This window comes from Diceros bicornis, chromosome 39 (genome assembly GCF_020826845.1).
Source record: "Diceros bicornis minor isolate mBicDic1 chromosome 39, mDicBic1.mat.cur, whole genome shotgun sequence".
NCBI lineage: Eukaryota > Metazoa > Chordata > Mammalia > Perissodactyla > Rhinocerotidae > Diceros > Diceros bicornis.
In genome coordinates this window covers 8,347,570-8,371,027 of record NC_080778.1, presented here as the reverse complement: position 1 = coordinate 8,371,027, position 23,458 = coordinate 8,347,570, and the positions used below count along the sequence as shown (strand labels likewise).

Below are 23,458 nucleotides of genomic sequence, written 5' to 3'. Positions count from 1 at the left end.
TTGGTTAGGAAGATTCGCTCTGAGCTAATGTCTGTTGCCAATCTTCCTCTTTTTTTTTGGCCTGAGGAAGATTAGCCCTGCGCTAGCATCTCTGCCAGTCTTCTTCTATTTTGTATGTGGGTTGCTGCCACAGTGTGGCTGACGAGCAGTGTAGGTTAGAGCCCGAGATCTGAATACATGAACCAGGGCCCGCAAAGAGGGGCACACTGGACTTAACCACTACGCCACGGGATTGGCCCCTGAATTACATTTTGGAGTAATTCCACCATTCTCCCCAGGCATGAGGCAAGGATCCATGACTTCTCCTTTACTCAGTGCATCCTTCCAGTTCTTCCACAGAGCTCCATTATATCCATTCTATGGGACCACCACCCAAATCTAGGCCCTCCGCTCCTTACCCATGAACCATATGAATAGCTTATTAATTAACCTCTTTGCTTTCAATCTGTCACTAACTTCAATCCCAATGACAAACTGTTCCAACACTAATAAATAGTTCTAAAACATCATTTTGTACATTGCCTTTGTTTTTAACATTTTGCTGTGGCTCCCCATCGCCTGCAGGATAAAATCTAAATGCTCTACCCCATCACTGATGTGGTAATGGGGGTACTTGTCTACACTTCAGCTCCTAATCGCCCCCAAAGCTCTTTGCTCTTTTATACCTCCTTGGCTGTGCTCTCACCACCGCGCTGACCAGAATGCCTCCGCGCCCCTATGCACATTCACATCCATGTCAAATTTAGCTAAATCCTACACAACCATCACACTGAAGCCATGAACTAGCTGTGTCTGTGCTTTATATCAGGGGTCAACAAACCTTTTGTCTAAAGGGCCAGAGAGCAAATACGTCAGGCTTTGCAGGCCATCCAGTCTGTGTCACAACTACTCAGCCCTGGCCTAAGGCATGAAAGCAGCATGGACAGTATGTATAGAAATGGGTGGGGCCACGTTTCAATAAAACTTTACTCTGGACACTGGAATGGGAACATCACATAATGTTCACGAGTCAAGCAATATTATTCTTCTGATGTTTCCCAACCACTTAAAAATGTAAAAGACATTCTTAGCTCATAGACTGTACAAAACCAAGCAGAGGTCGCAGCAGGTCAGAGTTTGCTGACCCCTGTTTTATATACATACTGTTTGTTGATGTACAACTTTCCTTTCCACTTTTTTTTTGTATGTGAGCCGCTGCCACAACATGACCGCTGATGAGTGGTGTAGGTCCACGCCCTGGAACCAAACCCAGGCTGCCGAGGCAGAGTGTGCCAAACTTAACCACTAGGCCATGGGGCCGGCCCCTCCTTTTCATTTTTTTATGGAGGTATAACTTACATTTAGCGACCTTAAGTGCACCGATCTTAAGTCAACAGTCCAATGAATGTTGACATATGTATATACAACCACCATCTCACACACCAAGACATGAAACATTTCCAGTATCTTAGAAGGATCCTTTGTGACTGCTTCTAAAAGAACCTCCCACCAAATCCGAACCTCCTTTGGTTATAAGCAGTCTCCCTCTACTTCCTTTCTATAGGCCCTAGCTAAAGAAATGGAGGCAATGGCCCGGTACCACCTAAGTTTTTACAGAGTAGTGCATTTTTAAATCAAACTTATCTCAGATACCGTTAACCATTACAACCGCATAGAAGAATGTCGTTTATTTCCAACAATGAGTGATATCTGATTAAAACCTAGAAAGGCAACTCTGGAAATACACCTTCATTTTTCTGGGCAGTCTCTGCTGATGCTGCACCTCCTTACCTGGGCCAAGGTGAGTGTGGCTTGTTGGCAGGTGCTGCACCGCACTCTGAGTTTTCCTGGCTGCACTCTCTGACAGGGACCTTTGCAATAGACATAAAAGCTGTTGTAGGTTGGTCTCCCTGCTGGGGAGAAAAAAAAGCAGAGGAAATAGCCAATCAATGCTGAATCCAAATTGAGACAAATTTTAAAACTAACTCCTCAGGAGCATTTTGAAACATTAGTGCATTAAATATTCCAATGAGGATTCGACCATTTAATTTAGAAAATCTAGTTTTATGCTCAAAAGAGTGAAAATCTTTTCTTCTTCTTGCCAACAGCCCTGTGACTTACTCAGCAAAGTAAGTAACTTGCTGCCAAGAGAGCTGGCCAAGAGTATTTGCAAGGCAGGGAAATTAAGTGCACTCTTTGCTGAAGAAGTTTTTAAAAACGACGGGAACTGTAGAGACTATTGGAAATTTGGAGACCAGTGCTCCTGAATTCTATTTCATGCTTCTGTACACTGTTTTGAAGGCTCCAGATCTTTCCTTTTAAAATAGGGACATATCAGCCCATTTCTCCGGAAAGGAATGATATGATCACAGTTTGCTGGGTTTTCAGTGAAGACTTTCCAACACACAGTCACACATAGAGTGGGACAAGAACCCTGAGGGGCTTAACAGAACCCGCAGCTGCGTGCAGAAATGGTGCTTTGCATCTCATTAGTGTTCTCTGCTTAGACAAATGCCATTCAAACAACACATTTTCAAGAGTAAAAGCTGCACTAAAACACTAATTCAATAATTAAATATCTCTGATCATTTCTCTTGAATGTCACCATACAGGGACACGATTATTCTGTAAATTAGGGGAATCTTTCTGAATAGTTTCACACTTCCATTTCTGCAAAGAACTAACTTCATTCAGCAGCACTTACCAGTAGAATAACTACTTTTTCTAAATTTCTAAAATTACTAAATAGTTCTTTTCATCCTTAAGTTACTTCTTGCTGGGTGGAGGTTACATGAAAGGTCATGGCATAAAATTTTTAAATTTTACTATTATCATCAAGAGCATCTAGAAATAATAAATACTAAGTGTTTTGTGATCATTATGACTGAAAACCTTCAGCCTCCCAAATACATATGGTTTATTAAAAACAGTTAGTATAGGGGCTAGCCTGGTGGCGTAGGGGTTAAGTTTGAGCACTCTGCTTCGGTGGCCCAGGGTTCGCAGGTACTGATCCCGGGCGCAGATCTACACACCACTCATTGAGCCACGCTGTAGCGGCTTGCCATGTACAAAAAGAGGAAGACTGGCACAGATGTTAGCTCACGGCCAATCTTCCTCACCAAAAAAACCCAAAACAAAACAAAAAAAAACACTTGTATAAAAATAGTGAGAAAACAAAAAAAGATCCTAAAGTCTTATGCAGATCCATTTGTTTTACTAATTTACAAAAAGAGCCTCTATCGACATATTGGATTATCATTTGTTTAGCCATCTTTACTAATATTGTAGGTGACAACACTTTGTAAAATGTAAAGCACAATAATGTCAAATTTTATAATTATATCATTTATTGGCAATATATTTTATAATTATTACTTTCCAGAGAGTAATATTTAGCTTCCAGGGTGAAGGAAAGATAAAATATAAATATATTTTGCATTGATACAAAACTATTATAATCACTTTGTAGCTTTAGTGCCTTAACGTGCAAGATACTCAAGTCCATGAATATCACATTTTTATTAGCAAATATAATAATTACATAAAATATATTCTTAAGGTTTTATGTATATCATAAATGCAACAGAGAGAACCATATATTAAAGTTATAGAAATACCATAATAACTGATGGAATATCAGAAAATCACAAGAACTGTGACAATTTTAATGTGCACTAAGACGAGCTTAGTGAAGGACGTAGGAGACCTTACTGTTAAAACCTGTGTCAGCAATATGAACAAATCCAATTCACAATTTTTATAACCTACTGTAAAGGTTAAACAGTAAAAAAAAAAGAAGGAGGAAGAAAAGAAATGGGAAAAGGGAAAGCTTACAAAGGGGACTCTGGGGTGCAGAGACACCAGCATTGTTGAAAGAGCGTATTAGCAACAGTTTTATAATAGTAAATGAAGCATCTCAGAAATCGCAGGAAACTAAATGACTCTTCTCTCTCCCTTAGGGCAACAGCAACATTTGCAATACTGTTTCAGCTAATGATATAGCCAGGTAGAACCTGAAGACCGGGACACCCTTCCACCTCTGTGTGCTACAACCTTCACTGAAGTCCTTGAGAAGTTAGTCAGAAAATACTGCACGCCAATGTCTGTGCCCTAGAAGCATCCAAGATGACATGCAATCTATTACACAGTGCTTCCCAGAGCCAGCCACAAGCTGGGGATTAATAGCTAGTCTAAGGAAGATCAAGGTCAGGCCAGTCATGGCTACAACAAATTTCAAGCTGCTGGCTCTACTTGGTCAAGCAGGCGGCGCTTCAGGCAAATCCTGAGATGCCCTTCTCCGGATGGCTTCCCCACCTATTTGGCTACACAACGCTATTTAAAGTTGGCAAGCTTCTCTGTGTCACGCTGAGGTCTGGAGGGCATGGGACAGGAAGAAGAACAAACACACCCTGGTAATTGGGCCATGTTCCCAGTAGCCTGATGGAAGGGTCTAAGGTACAGACTCTGGAATATGGAGCCATAACTCCCAAAGGAACAGCAAGGATATATGAAGAATGACTCAAAAAAATTTTCTCTATGTGTATAACTGTCTCCAGCCAATAACATGAATCTTCTCACTTTTACTTCTGTTTGGATCTTAAAATCCTTTTTCTCTCCTAATTGGCTCTTCAATATGGCAATCCCTTCACTGCCCAAAATAACCAAAGCAGCTTGTGTTGGTGTTTATAGATTTCCCTCTTTTTATGTAATACATTTTCAAACCTAGAGAAATATTTCAAAAATTTTATAAATCATATGTTTCACTGTAATTCACCAATTTGAACATTTTGCCATATTTTGAGTGCACCCTCTGTGTTTGTGTGTGTATACATATATGTATATACACATATACTACACATATATGCTTTTTTGGACTGAATCATTTTCATGTACGCTGCAGACATCATGCTACTACACCCTTAAATCCTTCAACGTCCTAAAAATATGGACTTTTTTCATTTAAAAAATCAAGCTTTTTGAGTGATTTAGTTGTTCTACGCATAAACTAATCAAGTATACGGTAAGTGTACCTTACAGATCACTACAGTGGTTTGCAAGCTGTTAAAAGTTGTCGAGCCAAAATACCGGGGATTCTTTAGTCAAATCATTTTAGGTGATGCTAAGTTAAGCCAAAGTAAGCAAGTCCTCTCACTGCAGGACTTTACAGACTCTATAAGACAGGAAGTACACAGCATAGCACATCCCCAACTTTATGTGACCTCAGAAGCCTTCCTTCTACGGAGCATCTTGTATAAGTGTACTTCTCAGAAAATATTTTGGAAAAAAAATTGGATGAAGGATTCAACCCACTGTGTAGGGCTTGAGCTACAGAAAATAAAATTGCTAATATTTATATACATGGCTTTATCAAACGGTCCTGAAGAACCTGCTGACAATTAAGTTTTTCCCTCCACCCCAACCCATCAATAAACTTATATAATGATTTTATCATGAGCCAGGAGGGTTAGTCTACTAATGTAATGATTTTATAAAGTAAAGTATATTCATTTCATTCAGATGTTCATTTTTTTTTCTGGATTGAAGTTAAAAGCACAGTTAGTGTTCAGGGCCCTTCTAAAGTTTGAGTCACTGTGCTCATTCAAAGTATCCACTGGGTTTCCCTAACAATAAAATGTTATAATTATGTTTAGTTTTTCTCTACCACTTTGTCTAACATAATCCTTAGTCAAGTCTTCTCTTTTTCCCTTATTCTCTTTTCTTGATCCAAAACAATTGCTAAAAGCATTAACAATATTCACAACATATCAAGTAAAGCCCATATTTAAAAAGAATATATATTATTTGCTTTGGCTTTTTGAGAAGCCAGCAGAATGTGCACAGTTTCCATTTTTCTTTTATGTATTTTAGATAATGGGCTTATGACCGGAAGACGTTGTTTCAATAAGATAAGTGAATACTTAAGCAAAGTCATTCTTACTCAGATGAAAACTTATCATTGACCTCAGAAGTTTCCATCACTGGTTGTCACAGAGAATCAAGAATTTAATTGCTTGGATAATTTGTTTTCTAGGGTTAGGGAGAGAGTGAGATTTAACATATTTTATACCTAGGTAAAATAACATTCAGTATCAATATACTATAAAACAGCAGAAACACAATTGATTTAAAGTTACATTTGTCACATGAGCATATTAAAATATTAAGTATAGGGGGCTGGCCCCGTGGCTTAGCGGTTAAGTGCGTGCACTCCGCTACTGGTGGCCCGGGTTCGGATCCTGGGTGTGCACCGATGCACTGCTTGTCTGGCCAGGCTGAGGTGGCGTCCCACATACAGCAACTAGAAGGATGTGCAACTATGACATACAACTATCTACTGGGGCTTTGGGGAGAAAAAGGGAAAAAAAGGAGGAGGATTGGCAATAGATGTTAGCTCAGAGCCAGTCTTCCTCAGCAAAAAGAGGACGATTGGCATGGATGTTAGCTCAGGGCTGATCTTCCTCACACAAAAAAAATAATAAATAAAATAAAATAAAATATTAAGTAGAACAAGCTGCCCAAGAGAACTTTCTGTGACCGTGGAAATGTTCTACATCTGCACTCTATCCAGTAGCCACTAGCTACATGTGCCCATTGAGAATTTGGTGAGGAACTACTCTTTTTGTTTTTTTAAATTTTAAGTGATTTAAATTTACAGAACCGTATGTGGGTAGAAGCTACCACATTGGACAGCACAGAAAAAGAGAAGAAATAACACTGATGTGTCTCACTCCTCTCTCCCTCCTTCATCAGGCATGGAGATAACAATACTAGGGAGATTCTCTTGCCACCCTGAGCAGTACAATAGCCTGCGTTTACGTGCACTAATTTGAAAACAATGTTGGCTGAGAGAAGGAGAAAGGGGAAGGTTTGAACTGGAGGCACTGCGAGGTAGGACAGAGTTGGGTGGGGACTTGGGTACTTTGTAATGTTAGAGGCAGAACAGGGCTTCTCCCCCATTTCTTCCTCCATCATGCCCCTATACCCTACACCAAGTGGAACAAGTTTTGATGTGCGGCTAGACAATGATCGCCCCATCTCCACTGCCATCCCACCTTTGAAATCTGACCCATACATTCAAGATCCAGTTGGAAGGGCACTTCCTTTAAGAATTCTTCCCTCCATTTCCCCATAAGGATAAGATATCTCCCCAAATGATTACATCTAAGAGTAGGAAAGTATCCAGCTTAGTCTTGTCCCCTTTAAACAGTTGACCTGTCCCAACACTACAGAAGCAGCATCTAATAAGGAGGAGTCCCTGACATGAAGTGTCCTTCACAGCCTTCATCCAACTCCTCCCCCACTGCCCAGCCTGGCACTTAGTATTTTCAGCTTCTGCTCTCCTGCCTCCTTGTGACTATAGCCTTGTTCTTGTGTCTTAAATACTAAGAATGTCATGCCGTCTGCCCCATTAGCTCCATTTATTCACTACAACCTGCCATATTCTCTCAGCTTACCCCTTCCTCTAGAAGCTTAGGGAGTAACCTCAGTCTTATTTGACTCCTATGAGACCACCATGGAATGGACTCATGGCCAGAGTTTCTGAACCTGTGCCCCTGATCCTGTGACAGGGAGCTAGGCCATAGAGAATCTTATCCCAACATTTGCCAGAATTCTTGCTGTTATATTTCTGGGCATCGGTCCTTAAGTCTGTGCTTGACATTTGCTAGAATATATGCCTCGTGAGCCAGGTGCACAACAAACATACACCAGATGAACAGAATCACTACTATCTCTAAAGGCCAGCAGGCTCATCCTTATAAACCCATTTTTTCTTATACTGATCTGAAACAATCCATTAATTCTAGTTTGAACAATGCATATTGAATTAGTCTAAAGCAGTTCCACTTGAAATCCATTCATTGTGGACTCCCAGAATTATCTCTTCTGCACGACACCTTGCTTTGCATCATCAAAAAGGTGAGGATCATATCCGCTCCAACCTAACGCAAATTACTGAAAAAATAAATCTGCCTCACATTTGTTGTATGCTTGTCATATCTTTCATATTGTTATAACCTCCCTGTATGTAACACTTCACCCTTTTTCATGTGTAGCTAGCACAGTTCCTTGAACTTAGTAAACACTCAATAAATATTTGTTAGGTCAATAAATTCTCCTATGTTTTAAATGATGCGAAAGTTGTAGCAGGTATGGTAGCATGAGGGCAAAATCCATATAAAATAGAATGCAGCCACCGTTACCAAATATTTAGAACATCTTTCCACCAGCCAAACTTACTAGACTAACTTCAGACATCCTTCAAAATATTGGCATATCCTATCTGGAATAATAACATTAATATTATCTTAAGATCACAAAAATGGCTAGTATGATAAAGTAAAAAAAAGAAAGAATATTAAAAAAAATTTTATATAGGACTTCATGTAATTGAATAAGTGGAAAAAAACCGAATTCTGAAAATTTATAAGCAGAACTTCTCTAAAGGAGGACAGGTATTACACATAAAATTTTTTATTTCAATCCTCATCCAATGGGTTGTTACACCCCACTGAATCCAGCCACACTTCCATGCTTTTAACAAGCCCCAGTCTTAACTCCTGCAGAGTAACTAAGGTAATGCCGTATTATAAACAACTTTCAATTATACAACCATCCATCCAGTGCATGCACTTTTAAAACATGTTTAGTAATCTCTAAGGAGACTCTACCTTTAAAAGTTACAATTTAATTCTCAATTTTTGTGCTAGGGTTTTTAATTAATGTATCTGCACAATAATTTCATCTGGTGAGGTAAAAACTGCTGATGAAAGCTAATGCCTTTGCCTAATTTTTTGTTGTTGTTGTTGCCAATTTACTTTTTCATTATTCATCTTGAATGTAATAACCAAACCTCCCATCCCAAGGAAAAACTGTAGAATGAAGCATAATTTAAGGATTAGGTTTAAATAAATAACCAGGTTCAAAGCCAACCAGGATAAGTCCAGTTGCTTATTCTTCCCGGAAATGGACACTGGCAGGGGATAGTTAAGGTGGGTGCCAGAAAAGTCGTAGTTCTTCAAAACATTGAATGAATGTCCATAACTCAAATTTAGATGGAAGAAATTATTGACTCTACAGATGACTGTGTACAATTTCCTCAAAATAAAATCTCTATAGCCCAGGACACGTCCTCTAGGACAAACCCTAGCCTTGCCTTGTCACCTTTGGCTAATCAATTGACCCTCCATGCCTGTTTTCTCATCTGCAAAATACAGATGAAAATAGTACCAACTCATGGGCTGTTGTGAGGATTTAAAAAAGAATAATATAGGGGGCAACCTGGTGGTGTAGTGGTTAAGTTTGCATGCTCTGCTTCGGCAGCCCACGGTTCGTGGGTTTGGATCCCAGGCCTGGACCTACAGACTGCTCATCAAGCCATGCTGTGGCGGCATCCTATATACAAAATAGAGGAAGATTGGCACAGATGTTAGCTTGGCAACAATCTTCCTCAAGCAAAAAGAGGAAGATTGGCAACAGATGTTAGCTCAGGGCCAATCTTCCTCACCAAAGAAAAGAATAATATAGATGAAGCGGTCAGCACAGTGTCTGATACTCAGGGAATGCTCAATACATTTTAGCTATTTTTATTTGCTGCCCAAAACTTAGAACTCAAGTTACTCCCAGGTACTCATACCTGTGAGCACTCAGTCCTCCTGCTTCCTCAGGTGGCCACTCTCCTGCTCTTATAAATGTTGATTCTTACACACTATTTCCGTCTTAAAACTACCTCTACATTTTTAGAAACAGCTAAGGTATAATTCCTTTTAAAATTGCTTCAAACCCAACCAATTCCTTCACAATGAAATGTTTAATGATATTATGGAACATAAACCATGATGGCAAGTCCTTAAATTGATTTAAAGTTTACTAGAATCACATTTCTTTCCACGAATCACTTTTTATTATTATGCAAGAGATACAGGTGGATTGTAGAAAAAAAATAGGAATGGAAATAGTAAACAATTTATGGATCCAGTCTAGTGAGTAAAATTTTCAAGCTGGCTAATGCACTTAAAAAAATAAAATATTTCCAGGGGCCGGCCCGGTGGTGCAAGCGGTTAAGTGCTCATGCTTCGCTTCGGCGGCCCGGGGTTCACGGGTTCAGATCCCGGGTGCACACCGATGCACCGCTTGTCAGGCCATGCTGTGGTCATGTCCCATATAAAGTGGAGGAAGATGGCCATGGATGTTAGCTCAGGGCCAATCTTCCTCAAGAAAAAAGGGGAAGATTGGCATTGGGCTAGTCCTCCTCACACACACACACAAAAATAAATAAATAAATAAATAAACAAATAAAAATAAATAAATAAATAAATATTTCCAAAATATAAATTGGTATTTATTGTGTGGTTTGTAAAATGGTATTGAAGAGGATTCAAAATGGATTCCAAAATTTTATTTTCATGGCAGACTCGCTTAAATTAGTGCTTATTCTTCTTTGAAAGATAGGCATGATCGTTGCCATTTCATAAATGAGGGAACATAAGCTCAAAGAGGTTGAGTGACATTCCCAAGATAGCCACAGAGGTAGGCAGAGATTTGAATATAAGTTTTTCTGATTGCAAAGCATCCTTTTGCCCCTCAACCACATGATGATAACCTTGACTCAGATGGTGTTTTTTACTAAATACTGCAGGGGATTGATCCAATGGCTGCTAAAAAGTGGTGCTTGAATACAGGTTGGCAATTAGGGACTACTGCCAGCAATCACGAACTGCTTCAGCATCAGCCTTACCACCCATTTCCTTCATTCAGTCAGCCCTAAAGGCTTCATGGAAATTTCCATTAACATTCTACAGCACTGGCACTCAGCGAGAACATGCAGGTACAGCAACTATCAATAAGGAAAAGTAAATCTCATTTTTAAGGGTTAGCACATATTCTAAAATTGGATGTTATACCAAGAAATGGTAATCCATGGCATGATCTCAGAATCAATAGAATTTCTTATTTATTTTTACAGAAGTGACACTTTTTCTGCTATTTTAAACCTAATTTTAAAACCTCCTTATTTTAAATGTTCTAAGTGTTAGTGAAACCTGTTAAGTGAATGAACACTCAGAAGAATGACATCAATTAGAGAATACAGCAAGCAATATGTGACCTTCCCCACTCCCACATTCTTCATCTTATTTAATCTACGATAGCCAATATAATTAGTTTCATATAAATATTTCACTTAAGTATAATATTTCCAATCTCCACTACTACCAATAAATATCCTCTTATAAATTCTGATGTTTTAAGAATCCTATTTTGCCTGTACCAAATGATAAGACAAAACATATACTGTTAATAAATCTGATCTTTCCCAATATTGATTTCAAAAAGTACTTAGTGGTCATTAAATTCATAAAATCTCTACTACCTAAATTATGAGAAGAATTATTTTTCTTTAGTGATGCAGTCATTAGTTAGAAATGTAGGATGATGTCATCATGCTGGAGGAAAAAAGATAAAATTATTGTCTGCTCTTAATCAAGGCTGATAATATTGTGAATTACGTATGCTTCTAAAAGTGCCCATTAGTAACATTCTGGCTGAAACACTCTTCGCAGGTATTCTAGGACCCTGGGACCATGACAATCTTTCCACCACATTAACTCCCAACTCAAAAGACCCTCCAAGACCCATCGAAGACCTGGTCATAAGCCCTGGCCCAGCTCAGGGGCCACATCCCTCCTGGTCTAAGGTCTCTGCAAGCTTAATGTCTGCATCACACTGCAGCACCTCATCTTCTGTAGCGGCTTTATATGCTTAAGGTAGATTTTAAGCTCCTAAAGGCAGCGTTTATGTGACCAGTGGTTTCGTCTTTACTTCCCACCCTCACCTTTGACCTAGAATACTGTCTTCCCTGCTAGGTACTAATCCCATTGATTGATCAAATAATTGAGAAACTGGTGAGATTAGGCAAGCTCATTTTAACTTGGTCTGTGCTGAAGGTTACAGCAGTGTTCTTGCTACCTTCTGGCGTTGCCTTGGCCCGGAGAAGAAAAAAAATCCCGCTTTTAGAATGCTACAGAATCACAGGCCAGCATATATTCCTCACCACCTCTGTATAAGGAAAACTAAATTTAGAGAAATTTAGAAGAGGAAAAATTACTTAATGGAAACCAGTAGGAAAAAAATGGAGAAATAAATTTATAATTTCTTAGGAAATACCCAGCCTTCTAAATTTACTTAAATCTTGTCTGCCTAAAGAGCTGGACTTGTTGGGGGAGGCGAAGAATGGTGGAAAGGAAGTGGGGCGGCGGTCATAAGGAAACGGGAGAATATTAGGAACCTATCAAGATTCTATCCATTGATAACATCCACAACAAACATTGCTGGAAATCTCACTGTGTGCTTGACACTCTAGTAATATATTAGAACATCATTAAACATAACCACAACGATCCCCCAGCAGCTTTAAAATCCAAGAATAACTCTGACATGGATTCGTACACACCTTATAGGGTATCTAACAAATGCTGCAGAGAAGGATCCTAGTATTCTGAGAATAGTGGAGAATAAACTCAAAGAGTGGGGATAAGAACACACACTTCTAATATAGAGTCTTTTATCTTGAAAGTTCTTCGATTTCCAATTTCTGAAATTATCTAGCTGCACATTCCCACAATTCTGTATTCTATCCAGGTACATCTACTCACAGCTCTCGGCACCCCCGGACCTTAGAAGGACAGAGGGAGGCATCTGGCCCAGAATAAAAGGAGCCTGCTCTGCGCTGTCAGGTAGCACACCCCTGATCGTCCCCTAACATCTCTAATTAGAGCTTTCTTTGTGTCTCAGGTATCACAGTATACACACATTTCATAGAATCAAGATCCCAGGAAAAACCTTAGAAATCCCTTCAAAATGTTGTGGATGAAACAAATGGCACATTAATTAAGGGAAGGCAAGTTCAGAGGTGGAGCTAACTCAACATCCAGATTCTGTGACTTCCAACTCTGTTCACACTGAGTTTCAGCTTCATTATCTGGAACCTTTGTACCCTGGGTATCCCAGGTGTTATCTGGCTTGATTCTCAGACCATGATTCCCCTAGATGGCCAAGCCGGAAACCACAAACCATGGCTTGCCTCTTCTCAGCTGCACCTTCCGATCTTTCACTAAATCTCAGGAGGCAACTTCAGAAACACTGCCAAGTTTCTTCTCTCATCTCCTTCCGTGGTCCCCGTGCTGACTCAGGCCCTCTTTAGCCCCCAGAGCCTCCCCAAAACTCGCCCTTCCTCTGTTCCCCTCTCCTCCTGAGCAAGAAACTTCCAAATTGCTCAAAGAATTATCTTCTAAAAACACATTGTACAACCTACTTAAAAAAAAAAAGGTACCAGCTTTTGTTCACCTACAGCAGCACTTTTCCACAGAAGGGTGACGGCGTGCCATCCAGGGTCCCCAGGTTAGAGCCAAAATGAGCACCAGACGAGGGACTTTGTGTTAAAAGTATTGGTTCTATCTTTGTAAAACATTCATTTGCACTTTGTATCTTACTACAAAAAGGTATCTACTGTTTTCCTATAGAAATATTTTAAATTACTTACCATTATCAACAGCGACACTCCTAGAATATATACTATTTATTCAGGCACTAAAAATAATCACAAAAATTGCCATTCATAGCTGAAATCCTCTATCATGGCCCCTCCTGATTTTTCCCCAGGCAACCTTTCCAAACCTGATTACCACTGCCCTGTGCAGGAACAAAACCAAACCATTTTCCATTTCCACACTGCGCATCCTCAGGCCTCCACACTCGCCTTTGGCCTGAGATCCGTTCCCTCCATGAGGAAGTCTCACTCACCTGTAAAGTCTGCGTCAAGTATCAAAAATTAGGTCCCTGAGAAGCCGCACCTCCCCTTCCCCCTACAACAGGCAGAGGGGATGTCCCTCCCTCACAGCAACTCAGCTTGTGGTTCATTTGGCTTCTATTTGTTATTAGGTTTATAGTAAGTACTGTATGTGTTCCGTCCCTTGTGGAACCACAGTTTTCCAAGGAGAAGGACCTCGCCTTTTTCATATTTATATCTCAGAACTTGGCAAACAACTAGGAAATCAACAGTACCTACCCTAGTAACTGGTTCATAGAAGGGATGCAAAAGACACATACTAAAGGAGCAAAAATGATTGGCTGAGATCTTTCCCTTAAACGTTTAGTTTCGGGCTCTATTATCCCCCCTAACCTGGTCACTGATGGCTGACCAGCCCACATCAGTGTGTGCCCTGCCCACTGCATTCTTAACACCTGTGAACTTCATAATCATTTGTTCCTGTTGCATACAAGCCTTCAACCCCCAAATAACATCTGCATACTGATAGCCACAAATTATACAAACGTCTTGATTTGCTAATTCTACATATTAGAAATACCTAAGAAAATTATGCTCTAAGAACTTGTTTTAGCGTTTTCATTCTATTATTATAAATGAAATTTCACTGAGAATCATAAACACAGACAAAATCTTTCTAAAGCAGCACCAATTTCACTCACACTGCTGTTAAACCAACTGCTTGAGACTTATATGATTCTCTGACATCCGTCTCTATCCGTCTGATAGACGGATAGATAGATAGATAGATAGATGGATCCCTAATTTCTCATATGCTCTTTGGACTGGTCATAATATCTTATTATGTCCCTCATTAATTAATGGGTTAAACAAAATCTTTAACATGTGTCCACTTTATATTTTTTTGAGAGTCACGATTTTACCTTTTATAAATTGTACTTTTAACACCTTCTTATTTTTAGGGAGAGAGAAGATTATAAAAGGCCTAGCAGGGGCTGTCTCTGAATAAGTACACAATAAATATTCACCTTTACTTATTCCCCTTTACCCCTAACAACCTCTAAAAATGCATCATTTCCCCCTATTTCTACATGCCCTAACTGCATCGTTGCCATCTTTCAGGGTCCAGATGTACCACCTCTTCCAGGAAGTCTTAATTGATTCATCCATCAAATGTAAACCCTCTGCCCTTAAATTCCCACTATAATTTATTTACATTTTTCTTTGGGTACTTAAGTACTTTCAATCCCACCATATTCCCTAGAAATTTTTATCAACCCTATTACACTATAAGATTTTTGAGGGTGGAGACTACATTTTATTGTACTCTTTTTGTGTCAAGGAATAATAATGGTAAATACGTGGAGGAAGTCAAGCAACTAGACTTGAAACTCACACTGTGGCATGAGAAAGTCTTTTAGCTTGCCAAAGATAAAATCACAATAACTGACCCTAAACTAACTTAATCTCTGTGACAATATAATGAGGCATGTTCTTCCAGACCCATTAAAATGACATGCAGGTTGACAATTATGTTTACAGTGTCAGGATTCTAAAACGAAATGTTTCTCAGCTTCTGTTATTTGGCAATGCTAAATGAATGTTGTCAAAAGATTAAATATAAATTGGTTATAAATCTTCACTTAACTATATCACATAGAGAAGGTTGCATTACAACAGCCATGTTTGTGCCAGCATTAAGAAAATTGAGTCTTATTTTAATAGTACTAAGACTACTGAAATTATTGTTTATTCTACATAACAGTCTTCGGATTTGAGGATGACGCCATTGATAGTCATCACTGAATATATAAGCAAGGCTGAATAAAACTGAGGGCAATGAACTAGCCCTTCTGGACTCCAAATGGACAGAATGGCCTCTTCTCAACGGCTGCAGTCACCATTTGTCCTTGCCTAAAAGGTATGCTTACTTTGCTAACCAGATTTTCCAAACTGATTGAAAAATCTGATTTCAGAACAGTCCTTTTAAAACCCAGTTTGCCTGACTTTTGAGGCGATGACCCGTGGTTTCATCACCTGTCCAAACCACCTGGTGGCTTGGATATGATCTAGTTATAATCTTGCAAACAGTCTCTCTGATGCTCCATTGTCGACCTTTAACTTTTCACTCTGTCATGCAGCCACGAGAGCTTGATGAATATCCTCTCAGTTACATATCAAGCTAGTCATTACTGAATGATGAGAGTAGGTTATGTGACTATAATTGTGAGAGTCAGCAAAATCTTACTTAAAAATAAAACTCTTCTTTTGGTTATGTATTTCAACTTTGGGAAGATTATTTTGGAGAATAAAATAAAGGCGTTGGAAGAAACTAATGCTTCAGTGATTTAAAAAAAAACAACTTGTTAGGTTAAATGTGAATTGCAGTAATAATCATGATTCAAGAATTAAACCAGGAGAAGCCAGCAATAGACTCAATTATATATATATTATAATATATATTATATATATTGTAATACTTCCCTTTAGCCTCTAAAAGGAGAAAGATCAAGGATGTGGCAGGAATAGAATGAAAAATGAAAGATCAAGAAGATCTACAGAGGCAAAAAAGACAGCAGAGAGGAAGCTATAGAGAAAGAGGACCATCTAGGAGAAAAAGCGCACACACAAATAGCCAGAGAACCATGGTTAACAAAGATGAACATTGAGAGAGAATATGCAGTTTCATAAAATAACATTCTCCAGTCTTGTGACCTCTTGGAATACTGCTATGTAATATCCATGCTCTATTTCCACTACTGTAATGCCAATAGGGCTATTACTTCTTGACATGTTCCCCATGTGGTACATAAACCAAGGCCCATCATTAGTTTCCCTTCTAGCTCTTCTCTTGTATCCACTGTTTCATCTCCCTCTTCCCATATCCTTTGTCTCTGGGAGGTGAGGGGGATGCAGAAAAGCACACACACATATATCCACATATTCTCATCTCCTCCTCTTACTTTACATGCTGTGATTTCTTAGACTTGGTCCTCTAACTTTCAAAAGAAAAGACTATTAATAAATACATCAATTAGAGGAGTATTTAAATTTCCATGGAGAAGTATAATTACTTTTAGCTCAAGAAAAAATATTATCATAGTATGAAAATGTCCGCTAAGGAAGGAGACAGTGGGAAAGTGGGATGAAATTCCAGCACAATCTCTTGGTGAAAGAAACAGGTGATTTCCTGTACAATTGAAATATAAACACCACCCACACAACTCAAACACAGTATTCCACCCTGGGGGTGACGGGTCAGCCTTTTAGAGGGCTGACCAACAGTGTCAACAGCCACAGCCGTCCAAACAACTGCAGTCTATAAACTTTACAGAGTTCCTTGAAGCCCTATCTGGAGAGCAGCATGATGGTGATCGGAGGTGCTTTCCAGACGGCAGGGCAGCTCCGTCTCACTCCCTGCAGACTCCCCTTGGGGCCCACCCCTCAGTGGGGGTGTGAAAGTGGGTTGGCATGTGGAACTACTCCACAAGCAACATGAGGCGGGAGTGAAGCATGCTCTCTAAGCTGGGGGTGGAGAGCTCCTCAGTACAGCTTGTTGTCCTCCTGCTGAAAGGAGCCACAGAACACCTAGTCACCAACATCAGGAAGCTGTTGGGACACGTTTCTCTGTTCCGAGGTCCAGGGCATGAGGCAGAGGGAGGGTCGGCTCTCTAGAGGTGTGAGGAGAACTGCAGGTGGGGGACAGAATTAGCTCGTTCTGCAGAGCCTCCTTGCAAATCCACATGTCCAGGATTAGGGCCTGGAAATTTGTTATTTATTCAGTTTTAGTTGGTTGTTATCTTTGAACCTCACCGGGTAATTCTGATGCACAGCAAGCTATGGAAACCATTCATTAAAAGATTCATGAGATTCAGATGTCAGCTGAGTGGACAGAAAATAGCCAAACCAGGAGGAGAAAGCACCCTACTTTGTGGGGTCCCACAAAGACAGTGCTGGGACCCTCACAACAAAGCCCTGGTGGGTGGGACCTGGTGCAGCAGGTGGGGCGTGCGATGCTCAGGGGCCTCCACTCTTGCTCATCCAGGGCAGCGATTTAAAGCAAGGTCATCTTCTTATCTCCTGTCTTCCTGCTGCCAGCCCATATGCTTCTCTGTTCAGACCACTCTTCTCTAGAAATCAGCCAAAGACCAGCTTATCTTTATAGAAACTTGCCCATAAATCTACTAAAACCTAGTGGACTCAGAGATCTGTATACTTCTTTCTCTAACAACTGCATAGGCAACAACCACACCGTTTAGTAAAAATAATAAAAATTGACAAGCTATTCACTTTTTAGATCTTCAGTTTCCTCCGCTGTTCATTACTGGTTTTATTTCATTTCTAAATTGAACTGCAAATTGAGAAATCTGGCCAAATGGATCTTTGTGTAGATACTGTGTCTTGCTTCTGCCAGGGATGAATTTTATTCAGAATGAACAGGAAAAGGCAAACTGGGTAAAAAAATGCATTCAAGATTTAAAATAAAGATGAAAAAACATGTGCATCATTCAATTGCCCTCTGTAGCATGAAGGAAAAAGCATACTCTAAGAGGATAATGTGTTTTTTACTCCATTTCACAAATGGAGAGGTATAATTAAACCATTTTGTTTAGATTGCTAGTCTTTCCTTGCTTTGATTCTTTGGTCAGGAAGTAATTACATTTTAGAGATTCAATGATGCTTGTTTTGGGGGTATGCCATGAAAACAGCAATAAATGTCACTGACCCCCAAGAAATACACACTACTGTGGTTACCATTTTATAACTGCTTCTTCTCTGCATGAAAATTAATTATAAACATCTTCTGTTCTGAGTTGTATGACTTTAAGATCTTGGTTTATAACAAAAACTATGAGAGTAGGCTATCTGTTGTTCTTTACCTTATATTACTTGATATTTTAGATTACACTCTCCATCGCCATCAGATACCATTTATTAAGCAGTACCTATTATGATGTCTGCCTGATGTCAGATTCTGTCAAAGATCCCTGAGAAGTTTATATCTATTTTATGAGTTTTACAGATGAAAACTCTGAGTTTCAGAAACGTACCTACCCAGTAACATGGCTTTGTCAACGTAATTTGTGGGATTTAAACCCAACTCACTATGACTCCAGTGCCCTTGGTCTTTTGGCCACAGTACGCTCCAGCTTTTTGAAATTAGATTTGATGCTGAAAGGCAGCCTCTCTAAGAAAAGAAAATGAAACTTAAAAATTAGAGAGGAGAGAGAGGTTGCAATTAATATAATGTTGGGTTCAGGAATAACTGGATTCAAACGCCAGTTGGGCTATTAATAGCTGTATGATTTGGGACAAGTATTTAAAACTTTCTGAGCCTCAGTTTCATGTATAAAAGGGGGATAATAATATAGTCTCAGTCTCAAATGATGGCTGAGAGCAATGAATGAAAGGGAATACTTAATGCCTGGCATGTATTTCCAAATCTCCTGAGAGAGAATGGTCAGGGATGAGCCCAGCTAGGCCAGAACCCATGGAGGAAAAATCTACATATACATTAAAGAGTGATGACATCAATCAATCAAGTAAAAAGTCAATATTCAAGTACAAGGAGGTTAGCAAACCAGAGAACAAATTACCGATGGGCCCAGAATGGGCCCCTTGTAGCAAGGCAGGGGAAGAGCAGACAGTCCTTCAAGGAGAATAAGTCCAGAGGCAGCACTACTCGTCAAATACCTGAACCTTCAAGGCACGGACCTCAGTAGGGATTTGTCGTGAAAGGGTTAGAAAGAGGCACACACCAACTCAGTCCCCAATAAATGCTAAATTTCTTCATTTCACCCTGGTCTTGAAATGAGATGTATTGTGAATGTATTTATAGAGAGCATCTACGCCTAAATTACCCGGTATTGTTTTGGTCTGCTGTCCCATTCTCTTGTTAGTGTTTATTTCCAAGGAGTTAGATGAGTAAAGAGAGAAGAGAATGGTAACCTAACTAATCTGAAAATCTTCCCTCATTATGTCAGAACGCATTGGGGTGAAAGATTTGTTCCTGCTGGCCTAGTTTCTTTTTAAAGAATCTAATGTACAAATAATGCATATTCTACCTATGTTTCATCCCAGGATGTTTACTTGTTAAGTGAGTAAGGAATTATTTCTTTTCTTCTTTGTTTCCTTTCTTCTTCCTCATCCCCAGTACCCAGCTGAGTACCTTGCATTTGCTGTTAGTGGAAGACATTGAATTGGCAGCAAAACTAAATAGACCTCCTTCAATTTGACTGTTTATCATTTTGCATCTGTGTTTCTTTGACAGTGACTTGGCCAATGAATGAAATTTGTTAAAGTACAAAGAAGAATAAGATGTTCCTGAAGCCCTGGTTTCTGACTTTGAAAGCTATCTTAAACCAAAGCCAATGAACTTGTCAAATAAGTGTGCCTTATTCGGTAGTTCTGGATTTTGATCAAATTTGGAGTGGCAACGAAAACTCTGCATGTGGCCCAAGGCATACAGTACCATTCATGTGATGTCATAGTGGCATGACCAGAGCTTAGCACAACTGCTCCAAATTTTTAAAATATCTTAGTCTCACAAACCATAATTCGACATAGACTATAGTTGCCTGGCATTATTTCATTACTAAAAATAAGGTGATTGAAAAATATATAAAGTGTACAATATAATACTAATGGGACAGAAGAGGGGAAATGCCAACATATTTCTGCACTAGTTTTTCAGATGTAAATATTCAGGTGAAGCTCTGTAACTTTTCAAAGAGGTTTTTTTTGGTAAGGAAGATTGGCCCTGAGCTAACGTCTGTTGCCAGTCCTCCTCTTTTTGCTTGAGGAAGATTGTCACTGAGCTAACATCTGTGCCAATCTTCCTCTATTTTGTATGTGGGATGCTGGCACAGCATGGCTTTATGAGTGGTGTGCAGGTCCATGCCTGGGATCTGAACCCGTGAACCCTGCACTGCTGAAGTAGAGTGCACGAACTCAACCACTACGCTATTGGCCGGCCCCTGAAAGAGATTTTAACAAATGCAAGTTGAGGGGAAAATTGTAAGATGACAAGTATTTGCTTTACCATTTTGAGATCTCGGCTTAACAATGACATAATCCCTAAAAAGAAAGCATTTTCAAAATCATCAACAGAATGTTGAAGGTGTAGAGAATTCAAATCCTGACTTAATTATACCTAGTCTTACCTAACTCTGTGTTAATAGTTTCTAACATGAGTTACGCATTTGAGGAGGAGATACACATGATGGTAAAGATAAGCGTAGATTTCAAGAGGGTGTTTTATGGTCAAAGAGACTTTGGTTTGAATACTAACGTTCTAGTTTTATAAACACGGGCAATATGGGAGGCAGAATGCTATGCTGGTTCCCAAGATTCTGGCCCCTGGTATACATGTTCTGTATAATCCTCTCCTCTTGAGTGTAGGTGGGTCCTGTGCAAAAAATCAGATGTCACTCCTATTATTAGCTTTCATTATATGACAAAGGTAAAGGGAATTTGCATGTGTGCAGAAGGTCCCAATCAGGTGATTTTGAATTAATCAAAAGGGAGACACCCCGGATGACCCTGACATAATCAGATGGCTCCTGTAAAAAAGGGTCAAGGTCTTCTCTGAAGAAGGGATGGAGGAGGGAGTCTCCTGCTGGCTTTGAAGAAGTGCGGCCCGTGTTGTGAGAGTACCCATGAGAGAGCCATACGCTGGGCTCTGCAGGGACCTCTCATTGCTGAGATCAGCCCTGGCTGACTGCCAGCAAGAAAGTGGGGACCTCAGTCCTACAACTTCAGGACCTGAATTCTGCCAACAACCAGGTGAGCCCAGAAAGGACCCAGAACTCCAGAAAGGACCACCTTGATTGCAGCCTGTGAGACCCTGAGCAGAGGACACAGGTAAACCATGCCCAGACTCCGGACCTACAGAAACATGAGATCATAAATGGATGTTGCTGGAAGCCACTAAGTTTGTGGTAATTTGTTATACAGTAAAGAAGACTGATACAGGCGAGTTGTTTACTTAACGCTGCTAAGCATAAGTTTTCATGTATGTAAAATGGAGATCCTAATAGAAGGTCACTCTAAGAATTCAGTGTGACTAAGTAACACTCTGAGCACGTCCCTGGCATAGAATAAGAGCTGGGGAAGGGTAGTCGATAGTAAGAGTAGTACCACCAGCAGCAGGGTTGGTAGGGGTAGTATACATGCAGTAACTGAGTATGTTGGGACACCTAGCTATGCTCGTAAACAAAAGAACAGACAAACTGGGATAGGAAATATATGTGTGCCCTATAGGCTGGCATTTGACTGAATTAAATCAATTTATCATTAAATCTGCCAGCATCCACACATATGCATATATTGGCTTGCGTCAAATAGAGATACACACACACACACACACACACACACACACACACACACACAGAGTGCTCCAGAAGCACTAAATGTTTCCTGGTCTACAAACACACTACACTCTTTCACCTCTGTGTCTTTTCTCCATGTGCTGCTCCTTCCCACTGAAATGTCATTCCAGCATCTCTACCTGTAAAATCTATTCATTCTTCAATGCCAGGCTCAGATTATATGACATTTACAGTGGTTAAGAACTGTTCTAGTCCCTTTATAAATATCATCTCATTCAATAACAATTGTATGAAATAGATATTACTATTATCCTTTCTAATCCTCTTCTTAAAAAGATAGGGAATGAAGGCCCAGACAGACTAATTTGCCCAAGAGCACAGTGCAGAGCAGGGTTTGAACTTGGCAGTTGTGCTCCAGAGTCTGTTCTGTGAACCACTATACTAAGCTTCAGGTTGACGGTCTCCTGTATAAAGTCCTCCATATTCAGTCAGAATGAATTTTTCCTTTTTCTGATCTCCTATTATATATATTTTTTACTAGTAGGGTTTAAGCTGAGCTCAAGCTGAGCTATATCTGGCATTTGGAGTTTGGAACAAAATTTTAGTATATTTATACCCACTGATCTGCATATGGGGAAAGACACACGGGAGAAAGAGCTTAATTCATGCCCTCATTTACATTTGCCTAATTGAAGGAGAGGAGCCAATGAAAAGCAATTAATAGGGAGGATTCAGGGATTCTGGAGGAAATCCATGAGGGAAGGAGGAGTTGGGAACTGGATGGCGCATCCTCTTTCTGGGCACAGACCTGCCCCAACCCATCTACTCTAGTAATATATGCCCCAGGGAAGAAATGACGGCAAGAAACTAAAAGAGCTGTTGCTGTAACACCTAGGACACAAGCCACTCCACTCTGAGGTGTGGCTGACAGTCTCACACAGAGGGGAAACTATTTCCTGGACTAATTCTATGAAAAAGCATGCTCACCAGTGGCCCAGAGTGGTGGTGATGGTCTAAAGTCCTTCTGCTCTATGGAAGAGGCCTGTTGAACTTGGGAATTCAGGCCTACATATTGTTGTGCTCTATTTCAAAGCTGGGAACATTGCAAAGATAAGAATATCTTCTGTCATCTCTTTTGTATCTTTGACATTTGGAAAAAACAAATTAAAGGAAAAGTTAATGTGACCTTATTTTTACATAATGACCTTACACTGATGGAACCTGCGATACTCAGAGAACCTGAGGTCCTATGGTGCCTGTGCCCATCTCTCCCCACCACTCCCCAACACGGTGAATTTCCAGATAGCAGGGGTCATAGGCCCCTCATGTCTGAATACTCCATGGAGCCTAACCGAATGCCTTACAC

At 39.9% G+C, this 23,458-nt stretch overlaps 1 protein-coding gene across 1 annotated transcript in view; it reads right to left on the bottom strand.

Moving 5' to 3' along the window:
* Positions 1 to 23,458, bottom strand: part of PRKN (parkin RBR E3 ubiquitin protein ligase) — a 1,229,863-nt gene that overhangs the window by 771,369 nt on the left and 435,036 nt on the right. The window contains exon 4 of the mRNA XM_058534026.1: positions 1,771 to 1,892. Coding sequence (XP_058390009.1) covers positions 1,771 to 1,892 — 122 coding nt within the window. The remainder of the gene's footprint in view (positions 1 to 1,770; positions 1,893 to 23,458) is intronic.